Source organism: Equus quagga, chromosome 6 (genome assembly GCF_021613505.1).
Source record: "Equus quagga isolate Etosha38 chromosome 6, UCLA_HA_Equagga_1.0, whole genome shotgun sequence".
Classification (NCBI taxonomy): domain Eukaryota; kingdom Metazoa; phylum Chordata; class Mammalia; order Perissodactyla; family Equidae; genus Equus; species Equus quagga.
Window position 1 is genome coordinate 108,855,642 of NC_060272.1, and position 14,992 is coordinate 108,870,633.

The 14,992-nt window shown below is 39.5% G+C and overlaps 1 protein-coding gene across 1 annotated transcript in view; it reads left to right on the forward strand.

Moving 5' to 3' along the window:
* The window catches only part of KDM4C (lysine demethylase 4C), a 387,672-nt gene that overhangs the window by 85,571 nt on the left and 287,109 nt on the right, over window positions 1-14,992 (forward strand). Inside the window, exon 5 of the mRNA XM_046663818.1 lies at window positions 4,376-4,569. Coding sequence (XP_046519774.1) covers window positions 4,376-4,569 — 194 coding nt within the window. The remainder of the gene's footprint in view (window positions 1-4,375; window positions 4,570-14,992) is intronic.

The window sequence follows — 14,992 nt, forward strand, 5'->3', positions numbered from 1 at the left end:
AAGAGGAAGATTGGCAACAAATGTTAGCTCAGGGCGAATCTTCCTCAGCAAAAAAAGCCCATTCTCTGCTTATTAGTACATTTGGTAGTTCTAAAGGTTTGATCATGTCTTCCTTCTTTTCTTTCTAGTTTTAGGCCATCTTCATTTAGAAATATCTTTTTGGGGATGTTTTAATTACTTTTAATTTGGGAGGGGGAAGGGCAAAAGGGGTGATTAGGCTCACATGTGAGGGGATGGACTATAATTAGTGTTCGGGTGGTGAACATGATGTAATGTATACAGAATTCGAAATATGATGTACATCCGAAAAAAATAAAAATTAAAAAAAAATTACTTTTAATTTATACTACCTCTGTGTGTTTTTAGGTGACACCATCAAATTACATAGGTGTATTATGACAATAGATGTGACCATATTCCAGTCACCTCCTTACCTCCCCTGGGTTCTGAAATGCCATCTCACTGAGGTCCGAATTATTTTCTGTGTCACTACTGAGTTACATTTGGGTTGAGGCATTTAGGGAACTGTCTGCTGTAATTTTTCCCCTAATGTGCTGTCCTTGTCCTACACAGCACTGTTTTATGGGATGTTAATGTATCGTATAAATGAGGTTCCATGGTTAAATAATATTTGGGAAATGTGGAGTTAACCAAAGTTAAGCAGGCTTCCTTACGGTAGGGCCTCTTGGAACCTTCGGAGTGCCTGTCGACTGTCTAAGGGGAGGAGAAAAAGAGGCCATGGTTTTTTGGCCACAGCTTCTGGGTAGAACTAATGTTCCTTTGGAAGTATTTTGGGAAAAATTAGTTTACTATGGTTTTTGCGTTATTTTTCTGTGTTAGGTGGGAATGGCTCATCATTAGTGAGGTTTCTAACGTGACATGTTGCTGCCGTGTTGTCCTTCAGTCTCCCAGTGACTGAGCGTCCAGGATGCTCACAGTCCTGAGAAGAAGGTGCTCGTTGGCCTGGGTATGGCCCAGAGCACAAGGCCCGTGAACTCAGACTTGGACAGCCTATCTGTGTAGGTTTATAGATGCATCGTTCAGGCGCTGATGCCGCTTTGAGGCACTTACTCCCTCTGTGAACTCCAAAGCCTGGTCTTCAAACAGCTCTTGCCCCTGTTCTGGTAATGAAGATTTAAGAGGTCTTTCAAACTGCCATCTTATTCTTGATAGGAGGAAGATTCAGGGATGGAAAGGAAAGATCCTTGGTGAACTGCTCATTTTGCACATCGTGCATAAACCATGGTCCAATGGTGAATTATTTCAAAAAACCAGACAGACACAGGGTAAATAGAAAACGGAGCAGGACGGGCCTAGAATGCTGGCTAGGTGATTGGAGTGAAGGGAGTGGGGACCCAGAAGGCAACCTGCCCAGTGGATTTTAGGTGAGTTACAGATATTGCTGAAGCACCTGCTGGACGCTGTGTGGAAGAGCTTAATTGAGGGGATGGAATCTGGGAAGAGGTGTTTATCTTTGAACTAGGCTGGTGTGCACACTTTCTGCTGAGACTCATGGCTTGGAGCTTTGAACGGTTTGGCATGTTTCAGCCTGTCACTGTGTTTGTGGCTGGGGTCTTTCTGGAGACTGCTGTTACCCTAAATCAGTTCTATCACCAACCCCTAAGTGAAGCAGCTTTTACCAGAAGCTCTCTCGTGTTCGTGTGGGACGGCTGAACCCCTGGGTGGGAAGGATGCGGCAGCTTTATGTATTGGCCTGTCCTAAATTTCTGCTCCTTGGATCTTTGTTGACAGTGGATGCTGAGAGAAGAGAATGATGTGTTGTATTTTAAAAATCATCAAAACTGGAAGCATAGAGTTTATAAGTTGAAGGCCCAGGAGTCAGATAGATTTAGGTTTATCTTTGCCACCTACTACTAGCTACAGTATTAGTTTTTCCATTGGTTCATTTGGGTATAATGTTACCTATTTTACAGGATTGTGTTGAATAAGTGTTGTGTATGTATGTGTAGTGTAGCCAGGTAGAGTATGGTATAACCCTTCTCCTAAACGGCAGAGGAAGTGTACTCCTTGTCTGAATCCGTGAAGGAGACCTGGTGCTCTTCAGTGTTCCAGTAGAGCCTGTCCTTGGAGGCATTTAGCCAGTTCAGTAGAGAACAGAAATTGGAGAAGGAATTTTGAAGCAGTAAGATTTACTCTCAACCTCTGTTAAACCAGTTATTCTTGATATTTTTACAACCTCTTTAATTGAAATTATATGACTTTTTATTTTAGCAAAAGAAATTAAGTTTCAGCATCGTGGCAACCTTGGCCTTGTGCAAAAGAAACTGCTGCATATGTGTTCTTTGCCTGTTAATGGCAAAAACCAGTAAGGAATTTCATAGAACTTAATTATTGCTTATCACATATTCTGCTGTTGTTTTTTGAGGAGGCTTTTCAGTAAGATTTACTAGAGAACAGTGGAGATATTTATTTTATCAGTTCTAAGAGGAAATAATTTTATTTTCAAAAGGTTTTGTGTTCTTTAGCCTATTCAGTACTCTGAGCAACTCTGGGAGGGTGCTATAGCCTTCATGTTTTCATGAGGAAAGACCAGAAGCTCAGAAAATCTCGGTAATTTTCGCCCTGGTCATTGGCAGAGCTGGGGCTATAATGTGGGTCTTCTGCCAGCACTTTTTCTTCCCCATCCTCATCTCCTTGGACCCACAGGTCTAGGGACGTCAAGAGATTCAGCCTCAGTTATTTCTGAAAGATAATGTCAGTCAGAAATAAAGACAGAACTTCTCCAAATGTAGAAATTTCAGAGGAATAGTGTACTCCTAAATTTGCAAGCTCATTCAGTTTAAAAATGATTCCTATAATATGGCGCTCATTTATTACTTCAGACTCATTGCCTCAGTAATGACTTTTTAATAGGACTCTATTATTAGAGTGGTTGGACTGAAGTCTGATTGGACCAGAGTTAAGAGATGGCATCACTATAAATAGATTGAGATAAAATATTTTACATAATTTGATTGAACTTTTATGAGGTCTCATAAGTTGGAACCTAGGATCTTCTCTGAAAGGGTACTTACTTTGACCAATTTCCGAATAGCAAACCTCTCCCTGTGGGGTTTAAGTTGTAGTTAGAGTGGCTACTTTGGGGAATTTGGGGATTGAATGATTTCCCTTGGCACTTTCAATTGTGTCTCCTGAGGCAGAGCTTCATTAACTGCCCTATCAATAATTTTCCTAACCCAAAAGCCTGAGGAAGTAAGATTAGTACTCTGATTAGGGAGTCATGTAAAGACCGCAATGAAAACAGAACAACCCTGAAAGTTTTTAGTATATAATAGAAGTATTAGACATGGTTGTCTGTGAGCCGCTGGCATAGTTCTTAGGGAGGGCCTTATTGGCATATATAAGTGACTTTAATGCCCTCTTTAATAGCACCACGCACGAAGAGGTTGAAATGGACTTAAAGACGTTGCAGTTTCTTCGTGATTGCATAGCATTGGGCCAAATCTCTGACATTTAGAATTTGATTACGAGAAAAGCATATGGGAAAAAAAGTTTCTAAAAATTTTAAGCAGTTGTGAATTATAGTGAATTAATGATTGATTGATAAGTTCTAATAAAAATAGAATCTTTTCCTGTCACCTTAGCTCTTATACCAGCTACTCTAACCTTTTCTCTCTCTCTCTCATCACCAGCCATGTTGGGATACTGTTAGAAAACTACATTATTCCAGCAATTTTACCAAAGTTTGGATTAGTATTTTTAGCAGTTATTCTGTGTTTAAAATTTCCCATCAACATAAAAGGTTAATATTTAGTTGAAGAAGCAGTAGAAGCTCATTGATCTGTGGATTAGGATGGTGCTAAGAGTTTTTCCAGTAATTAGAGTTGAAACTTTTAGGAAACGGTGTATCACATGGTAAAATTGAAATGGATGGGATGAGAGATGGATGACAGATGATCTATTTTGCTAGTGGTATCATGAGATGAGGTCTGATGCTGAATATGACTTCTAAACTAATGTACAAATAAACAAAGCAAAAAGCAAAAACCCCCTAAAACAAGAAGGTGTGCCAAAGATGGCAAGCACACTCCAGATCATGATTTTTTGCTAACAGTGAGTGGGGAGTGGGGTCTTAGATTACATTCCTGTTGGGAATCAGGGAGTTATTTGGTATAATTTTATACTAATAATTTATATAGGATCACATTATGCTGGTAGTAATCTTGGATACGTAATAATGGATATATACAAATATATATGTATTCTCTTAAATAATGATTGCTTTATTTTTCGTTTCTAAGTGAATTAAAATATACAGTGTAATAATTTTGGCAGATGATGGTTTGATTAAGAAATGTTATCTTTATTAGTTTATTAATGTTTGATTTTTTTTTTCTCTCTTTCCTGGTTCCAGGGTGTGGATGAATGGAACATAGCTCGCCTAAATACGGTCTTGGATGTGGTTGAGGAAGAGTGCGGTATTTCTATTGAGGGTGTAAACACCCCTTATCTCTATTTTGGCATGTGGAAAACCACATTCGCTTGGCACACCGAGGATATGGACCTCTACAGCATTAATTATCTCCACTTTGGAGAGCCCAAGTCTTGGCAAGTTACATGTTTAATATTCATTTGCTTTGGAGTTTTGAAATTTGGGCAATAGGAACCTACTGAAGAGGATTTTTTTCCCTTTGTCTGATGGATTCAGATTTATATGAGCTGTAAGAAAGTTTTTGACTGTAATAATTGTCTTCTACTCTGCCCAGGGTTTTGCTCAAAACCATAAAGCTGGTGGTGACTGGTATATCTAGAGTTGCCTGCACACCATTCTGCGGGCCATGGGTAGATATTTTAGTCTCTAAGAATTTGTTAGGCATCTTTACTTCTCTGAGCATTTGTTGGAAGGTACACTGGAGGTACTTAGAAGTGAAGTTGACTTCCTGGATGTAGAGTACCGAGTAATGTTAATGATCTTCTGGTCCAGCCTCCTCGAAATAAATGACAAGTTCCATTTAGTACATGCTGGCTAACGGGAGAGGAGGAATGAATCAGGAGGCCTATTATTGCTCTTTGGATGATGGGCATGGGGAAAAGACTAAGTTAATGTTAATATGTGTCCTTAACTTGCAGTTTCCTGTGTTTGTGAGCCTCTTTCCTCATCTCTCTGAGCAGTGATTTTAAGATTTAATGTCCTATAAAATGCATCATATAGTACATTCACTACACATTTGTAATTATTAGTCTGTTGGTCACTATGGTATCCTTTGTGGTTAGCTAGTTTCATGTTTTGAACTTGTTTTCATGGGTTTTAGTCGTAGGAGAATTTAGGTATTGGTTCTGTTTTCTATAGTGCATGTACATGCAGGATGACACACAGGCAGATGCATATGAAGCATCAACATGACAACCCAGGAAATACCCTGCTTCTGATGGTTGTAAACACGATAGGATGCTCTTCATGTGCTTGTGCCAGCCTGCTGGCTTTCTTGTGTCCAGTTTAAAGATAACGGCCTCTTTCAGATTCTCCTGCTGCTCAGGTGTTGAGATACAATGTATAATTTCTATCCCCATCTTGCCACTGAGGTTTTATCATTTGGTGAAGTGTGAAGTTATAAGCTTTCTCCAAAAAATTCAAATATAGCAAAAGTTCCTAATCATCAGAAATGACATTTAATTGGAAGGAAAATTTTAGATGTAAGGGCAGACTTCTTAGGACATACAAGAGAAACTCAGGCAGGGAATTATGTGAGCTAAAAAAGTTAGTGAGAAGCTGTTAAACTTATTTTAGAGGTGTTTTACTTGCATGTTGCATTTGATAAATTCTTAGCATTCTGCTCTCTTAATGGAATAAATCAAGCTTAAGCATTTTTAATAGGTGTTCTAGGGCCTAGAGAGGCTCTGTGACAGAGTGGTGTGATGGGATTGTTCATTATACAAGTGTTTACTGAGGGCCAGTTGTGAGCATACACTTTAGTCCCTGTGGGTTTCTGTTTGTTATATTTCTTCAACACCACTATAAAGTCTGTTGGAATGTCATTCTTCAGTACTTTAGGGACATAGTTTTTAGAGACTTGGAGAAATATTTTAAACAACGCATAGGCTCCTGGGCAGTTTCTCAGCTGCATAGTTATCTCCATGCTCTTTCTGACACTCACTTTCAGTGTGGATAAAATTAAATGAAATGGAGGAGGCCAGCCCCATGCCCAAGTGGTTAGGTTCGCACACTCCACTTCGGCAGCCCAGGGTTTTGCAGGGTCAGATCCTGGGCGAGGACATGGCACCGCTCATCAGGCCACACTGAGGTGGCATCCCACATACCACAACTAGAAGGACCCACAACTAAAAGTATACAACTATGTACCAGGGGGCTTTGGGGAGAAAACAGAAAAATAAAATCTTAAAAAAAAAAGAATTAAATGAAATGGATAAGTTCAGTATGTTGGTGAAATCTAGTTATAGGTAACTATATTTCCCTTAAGAAATCTGAAAAGCTAGTAGCAAAACTTTTCTGGAGATTTGTTAGATATTAATTACTGAGAATTCCTGGCACATTAATTTGAGTTTTTAGTATTAGAGGAGTTTAGATGAAGTCTTTGCTTTCTTATTAAGAAAGATGAGAGGCTGGCCCAGTGGCATAGTGGTTAAGTTTGTGTGCTTCACTTCGGTGGCCCAGGGTTTGCGGGTATGGATCCCAGCTCATCAAGCCATGCTGTGGCAGCATCCCACATACAAAATACAGGAGGATTGGCACAGATGTTAGCTCAACGATGATCTTCCTCACCTAAAAAAAAAAAAACGAGAGAAAGAAAGATGATTTTTTTCCACCTTGTCTTCTAGACGGATTATGTCTTCCTAAAAATCACTTAGGGGAGAATATTCTGGTCAGGGATAAGACTGATTCTAGAGCCTCGTGTCATTGGGAAAGAACATGACTGTTCATAAGTGAGAATAATTATGCCAGTTTGCGAAGTATTTCTTCCTTCCTGCATGTATATTTTCCACATTTAATTACTCTATTAATTATTAAGCATGTAGACTCTGTTAAATACATTAAAGGTAGATTTATAATATCACTATTATCTTTAACCTTGACCATCGTTTATAGTGATAAAATAATAAAACACAGCGGTGAGTTATGACAGGTAATCTCCATTCCATTTTCTGAGATAACTACTGTGGGAACAGAGTGATGTAAATGACTCCAAGGATATTTCCTAGTAGACTTATGAAAGATTATATTAGCTCAGCATAAAAGATTTTGAGGTAAACTCTATTATCATTGAAGTTCATTTTAGTAATCATCATCATATATTTGAGGTGAGCTTTGAAGGGTGGTAGAAGTGATACAAATTCACGTAAATACTGGGAGGTGGCCAGTGTGTGTGGCAGAGCTTCGACTCCAGGGACCAGCAAGCGATCAGGGCTCGAGTCCCTCTTCTGCTACTAAGGTGTCTGGCTTTGGACAAATAACTGTGCTTCTGAGAGCCCCCATTTCCTGACCCACAGAAATGACAAGGTTAATCAGGATGATCTCCAATGTGCTGATTCTGTGATTTGTGATGAGAACCTTAGGAATATTTTTACTTTACAAAATGAGAGAGTGACTGGGTGACATCAGGTGGTGTGTGTGCATGCGTATGCAGGCACCGATTTCCTTTTCCTGTGTCCTCTCCTTGTTGAGCTCTCTCTTGGTCAGTTGCCTTTACTCTTTTCCAGGAGTGCCCTCTCCCGTGCTTGACCTCTCTGACCCTGACAGTGGTCTTCCTCCTCTCTTGTCTTATGGGCTGGCATTGAACTTCAACTTCTTCTTCTTCAGTTCTACACTCAGACACCAAGTTCTGGGTATGATTATTGCAAAGACTGCCTAGATTCCCTTCTTACTTCTGTCTCCACTTCTCTCCTCTGCACATACATCCCTTAGATTTTGCCTGAAGACTTTCTGGACCATGTACTTCCCCTACCTTAGACATCTCTTTTTGCACCTTTCAAGTGGTTGTGGCCAGCCCCCACCCCACCCCTTTCCTGTGCCTGCCTTGAAGTTGGGGGTCTGTGTTTCTTTGCTTTCAGTCATCAGCAAATATAGAGCCTGGCCATAGGATTGATGCTCTGTTAATAATTCTTGTTTTGAGTCAGGAAAAGTATTAAATTGTTTTGGATCAATCTGTTTAAGGACAGACAAGGAAATATATAGAACATTTTGCAAAGATTCTTGTCTAAAATGTAACTATTAAGAACACCAAGTTTTCTGAGATTTCTCCGTAGCTGCAGATACGCACAGCTCCAGGTGGAAGCCCCAAGACATACTTTTCTGGGCCCTCTGTGTGGCACATGTTGCGAGTAAGTGTTCATGACCTCAGGTTCACACTCAAGAGACTTTAGAGGAGCTGATGGTTTATTTAAATGTTTCTGGCATAAAGGTTTAAGGGAAAAAGAATGCTTAAAGTAAGCAGATAGAAAACTGCTTTGGCAGTTGGTGGTAAAGTATCTGTTTTGTTGGAATGAATATTGACTTTGGAACCAGAAGACCTGTTTTAAAATCCCAATCAGTCACTTACCAGCTGAATGACTTAGGGCGAATCACTCTGTTCCTTTCATCGTGAGTGTCTTTAACTGCCAAATGGAGGTGTGATTTATTCTGTCTGCTTAGAGGATTGCCAGGAGGGTCCAGGGAGCTACTCTGTGTAAAAGAGCTTCATAAACTGCTATCCAAATATTCCTAATTACCATTATTTTAAGAACCTTGTGAAAGTAAATCATTTTTTGGTCATAGTAGTTACTTAAAGCCTAAACTTAGCATGATGTGTCTGTATATAACAGAGTGGGAGTTTCAAGGATAAATAAAATATAATTCTCCCTTCCAAGCATCATGTGTGAGAGTGCTTAATTGCTGGCGGATATAGAATTTAGATGGTGCCTTGAATCCTTCTTTCCGAGACCGTGTCCAAATGCAGTGGATGATAAGAGACTTTCAGATTTACTCTGTAGAGAGCGAGAGAGATGAGGGTTAAGAGGACATGTCTTAAGCTCTGAAAAGGTGTAAAATTAGGAAAGAAGTTTCTCCTGGATGTTTTTAGAAAAAATAAGGATAGGCTGTAGCATTTTGGACTTGGTTAAATTTTGTTCACCAAACTGTGAGATTTTGTAAAAATGTTGTGTGGTAATAAGAGTCGTATTATTCAGGACAGATATAAATTTAGTTCAGTGCTTTTTCGTACATCATTTGTTTATTGTTGTGTGGTATTTCAGAGCACAGGTTTTTGCACCAGAGTGTGTGTTTTGAGTTCTGGCATTAGTTTTTACTGAGTATGTGACCTTGGGCAGTTATTGTATAACCTCCTTGCCTCCATTTCCTCTTCTGAAACACTCAGATGGTTTTGAGGTAGTTGTGTGGATTAAAGAAAATCCTGTGTACAAAGGATATAGCATAGCTCCTAGCATATCCTCCGTGCTCAATAGGTTTTGACATCTCATTGAACAAATATATATTGCATGATTTATATGTAAGACCTAATAGATCTTAAATTAACAAGGATTCTTGGTTCTAAACGATAGGAACCCAATTTAAGCAAAAGGACTAATTGCCAGTGTATGTAGTTCTGATCAGCTGGAAGCATGGCTCAGTCCAGGAGATCAGATTCTCCTGTCCGGGTCTGTCTTCATCTCTCCTGCCCTCCATTCTCTCCTTCCCATGTCATGCCTACTCCTTTTTCCTCTTTTTCCTCTTCCTTTCTTCTTGGAGTAGAGGAGAAGCTGTTTACTTATAAATAGATATTTGATTTTTATTGAATTTTAGCATTCAAGTCTTACTTTTTAAAAGAACAAACAAGTTTTATGGTCTCAAATTGACCTAAACATGTTTAATATACGTCTTCTCCATCAGAATGTGAGATCCCAGAGTGGGGAACCCTGTTAGGCTTGTTTACTGGCACTTCTCCAGTGCCTGGCACAGTGTCTGGCGTGATCCTGCTACCCAGTAGGTACTCAATAAATATGTGTTAAAGGAACAGCCTTACCGAAGGAATTCGTTACTGAGGTTTTTTCCTTTAACACCTAATATGGAACCTTACTTTAGGGATTGGACAGCTTGATACTATTTAATGATATATTGAATTAGCAACCCACGGTACTAACCCCTACTTGGAAACTTAGCTATTTAGTAAGTTCAGACTCATTAATATATTCTAATTGCAGATGTTAAGACTAATTGGATAAATTATCCAAAAATTCGATAATGGTAAAAGCTATGTCCTTTTGATGGTTTGTATAGAAAAAATAGTCTTAGAATTAAGAGTGGTTTGTTTCTGGTTTTAATACTCTTCCTAGAGAAATTTGCCCTCTAAATAAGAAAAATAGACTTGTATAAATACTTCTTTATTGAAGTCTTATCAAAATTAACTGCTTACATTATTCTGATTATTTTTAGGCATATCTATGTATAACTTTTAAGATAATGTTGTTAAGAAAGGTTTAAGAAATTGGAAATATACCCAAAAAGTATGGTATTAATTTTGTACTCAGCTGTTCGCTATATTTCTAGGAAGGATAACTGGTAGCAAAAACTTTTATTGCTCAAATGGATCGTAGTTTACTTAGACCTGAGCCTGACTTGGAGATAAACACAACCACACTGGCACACGTACGGTGAGTCCCATAAACTCCTGCTCAGCAGAGTTCCCTCAGGGAAGCATCAGTGAGGTCTAGCGTTTGCACTTTTGAAAGTAAATCTCACTCTTTCCCCTGCAGTGAAGAGATATGATGCCTTTTCATTAACTGATTGGTAAGTGTGGGGTTCCTACGGGAACTCTAAACTTAGATTAATTGAGTACTCTTAATACCCCTGATAAGCAGAGCAGGCATTTGTGAATTCCTTCAGGGTGCCTGTTATTTTCTTGTTGCTACTCTTTTAGGTAAGCGACCGCCACCACCTATAAGAACCACAGAAGCCCCTTCAAATGAAGAGAAATTGCTAAATCCAATCCATAACTCTTAGGGAAAAATCAGAAGGTTGATGCAAATTTATTTGCCCTGTAGCTCATGGAAAACAAGCCTTAGTGCTGTTAGCCTTGCGAATTACCGTGGCAGATGTGGTAGTTCACTAATTATGTTGCCTGGCTTATCTTTTTTCCCCATATCTTTTCCCCTCTTTTTCAGGCTGTTTAATCTTACAGTTTAGGTAGCACTTTGTAGAAAATATATATTATTTAATATTTGTTTTGCAAAAATTATTTGACTCACGCATATAGGGATTGCACTTCTACAGGTAGGCTTGCAAATAGGTTTATGAATGTTCCTTCTATGACCCCAAATGTGTTCATTCCTCGTGAGCTTACTTTTCAAGGAGAGGGGCTTGACTGGAGGCGTGAAGTGTGTTGTTTGTCTTTGGTGACTCCATTTCTTTAGTGACGTCATTTGTGTATGCCAAGAACTGTGCTGATCGCTTTACGAAATCATCACAGGTAATGCAGGCGACAGATAGAAGTAGCTGTGTCCTTGCCCCATTTTTAAACGGAGGACTCTGAGACTGGCTTCCAGCCCTAAGTGCTTTATCTAGTGAATAGTGGGTTTTGCAGCTGGGATTTGAACTCTTACTTGTGTGACTCTTTTCATAGATTTAAAGAGAAAAGGACAGAGTAAAGATGAAGGAAGAGGCAAGAAGAAAGTGCCTATTTTCCTTTTTTTACACCCTCAACTTTATTTTAATGAGATTTTCTGCAGAACCAAAAGAGGAACATACCTCTTATATTTTGGACAGAACTATGGCATAAGAGAGAAGATTTCCAGAAGAGTAAACAGTGGCTGGATTCTAATATATATATATTTTTTAAAGATTTTATTTTTTCCTTCTTCTCCCCAAAGCCCCCCGGTACACAGTTGTATATTCTTCGTTGTGGGTTCTTATAGTTGTGGCATGTGGGACGCTGCCTCAGCGTGGTTTGATGAGCAGTGCCATGTCCACGCGCAGGATTCGAACCAAGGAAACACTGGGCTGCCTGCAGCAGAGCACGCGAACTTAACCACTCGGCCACGGTGCCAGCCCTCCTAATCTTGTGATAATCAATAGAGGTTATGGGGAAGGGGCACCATTGGAGGTGAGAGTGGGAGAAACCACAGGCCCAGCTGTATTTGCTGGGCACTTCAGATCTGTTCTTTAGATATTCCGCTGGGAAATCTACTCCAAGTCTGAAATAAAACCCCACATTTTAGAAAGAATGAGTTTTACCTTGAGGATTTTGTCTCCCTCTAGGGAACAGGTGGCAATTCTTCAGATAGACATCTATTTAGATTCTGCCCCCTTCAGTGAAGCTTTGGAAAAAGTTAGTGTGTCCCTGTCAAATGATGAGTGCTTTTGTCTGTCAAACCTATCAGATAAGAACGGCTGGGATGGGGACCAGGGAGGCGGAATTTGAGCCCAGCTTCTGAAGGCTATAACACGATGCTCCATGGTTTCCAGTATCACAGGCCAACTAATTTTCAGTTTGATTAATTTTCATGCATTTCCTTATGTTATTTGGAATCTATTTTAATCCGTTTTAAAAATGATGTCTGTCTTGGATTTCTCTGGGTTGAGAATATTTCGTTGAGATTGTCTTGGCTTCTTGAGATGGAAACTCAATATGAACTAGTTTAGCCAAAAAGGAGAATTTAATTGGCTCATGTAGCTATGCATGGCCAGAACATCTGGAACCTTGGAAGTTGCCAGGTGTGTTGGATCCTGGGCCCCACTTCTCTTTGTGTGTTGCCCTCATTTTTCCCCTGGCTCACGTGTTCCTAGCTGTATCACCAGAAAGGAAAGCTGCCCTGTCTGGGAATGGACCATGGATTTTCCTGGCTTGGGTCCTATGCCAATCTCTTGGATGAGGCACTGAGGCCAAGAGTAGGAAGGTATTATGATTGTCCTGGCTTGGGTCACGGCCTTGCCTCTGTGGTGGTGTGGCAGAGGCATGAGGAGTGCCAGCACCCATTAGAGTTACATGTTTGTGTTTGGGCGAGAAAATTCCCCGTAAGAACGAGAGGGCTGTTACCTGAAATATGCTGCACAAGGGGAATAAAACCCGATGTCTCCCACGGATCTAGAAGGCCCAGAAAAGGCTCAAATAGATGTTCAAGTATTTGCTTAAAATCTTAGGCAGCCTAATTGAATTACCCCACTGGCTCTTCATTCGTTTTCTGTAAGGTTTGAAAAAATGTCCTGTGGGGATATTTCCTTAAGATGCAATGTGTGTGTGTGTGTGTGTGTGTGTATTTTTTTAGGATATTTAAGTTATTAAAATGTATGCTTGTATAACTTGTTGTAAAAGCATTTCTAGCAATTGATGGGTAACTTTTACCCAAAGTATAGGCAGTTGGCGGAAAGAAATCTATACACTGTACTCGAAACTAAAGAATCTGTAATTTGTAAGTTTTTTCTGACTACTTGAACCAACATTGCTCTCTTTTCTTGTGATTTATATGTTATATATCTAATAGTCAGTTTTACCACTCTAGTATGTTCTGTTCTCTTAGAACTCTGCTTTAATTGATTTGGGTGTTTTGGTTTTTTCTCCTCCACGAGACTTGCATCCTCTTCAAGGCAGCACTCTGGCACCTTTGTGGGGCCAGGCATCACAACAGCCTCACGGGCCTGGTTAGTTGCTGAAGCAGAGTGTATTTATCTGCTAACTCATTTATCATATATATATAAATATATATATATATACAGCTTCATGCTTCTTTGAGTCTTTATTGGTCTTTTTATAATACTCTTTGGTTTCTTGTGGGTAAATATTACAAAATTAGCCTATAAAATTATATAGTCATGCATCCTGTGTATGTCTTGAGTAGAATTGGCCTGATGTATAGGAAATTTTAGAAGTAACAAAAAAAACTGTTTGTTAGAAATTTGTAGACACACTACTATATTTTGATTATCTGTGATAATAACAGATTTGATAGCTTGCCTAAGAGAAATCCATAGATGATACACTCCAAATTTAATGTAGTCAATTGCTATGAGTCCATTCCTTCTTCCCTTCTTCCAAATAACTACTTATTTGTGGGGGCTCCAGAAGTAGTTTCTTTATTTGAGGACTCATGCCTAAAGCTCCTGGATTGTTATTTTCTAACATATATTTCTGGGAACTTAGCATCCAGTTGCGTGATCTCTGAAATGATTTTCTTTGTTTTAAAATTTTTTTTCTTTATTTTTTCTGATGAAGATTTGCCCTGAGCTAACATCTGTTGCCAGTCTTCCTCTTTTTTTTTTTTTTTTGGTAAGGAAGATTGACCTGAGCTAAGATCCATTGCCAGTCTTCCTCTTTTTGCTTGAGGCCGATTGTTCCTGAGCCTACGTCTGTGCCAATTTTCCTCTACTTTTGTATAGGGGATGTCACTGCAGCGTGGCTTGATGAGTGGTGTGTAGGTGTATGCTGGGATCCAAACCTGTGAAACCGAGCCGCTGAAGCAGAGCGCGTGAACTTAATTTAACCACTAGACCACCTGGCCGGCCCGAATGATTTTCCGATTAGAGGGAAAAAAGTGCATTTAATAATCTTCCTTGAAGTGTGGTAAAAAAAAAAGCAAAAAAAAAAAAGTGAACATTCTTTGGGAAGGCATTATACATCAAAAAGGACTTGAATTAGGTGGATTGCCTGCCTTGTCTTCAGCTATAAGTTACCTCTCTGCCTACCTAATGAAGAAGATTGACGTTATTTAGTGTTGGCAGGAATGTGACCATTCACTGTTTTTTAAAATTTAAGGCTATGTACCTTTTGTTTGTATCGCGTGTTGCTTGAGTTACGTCTGGGTAGCTTGGTTGCTTTGTGTAATGTGTGCTTTTGAAGGCCTCTCAGTTCTCAAAGAGGGTTCCAGCTGTAAAGAAGCTGAGTGGGTAGTTTTCCATTGAAGATCAAACTTCAGTCACAGGAAATCTTGAAAATGCGTCAGTACTTTGTGGGAGTTAATTGTGGTGGAACTCTGTAAGCCAATTGTAGTGCAGCCCGTGAAGCCTCTGGATCTTATTTGTGGATGGTGTAATTATCGTTTGAACAAATGA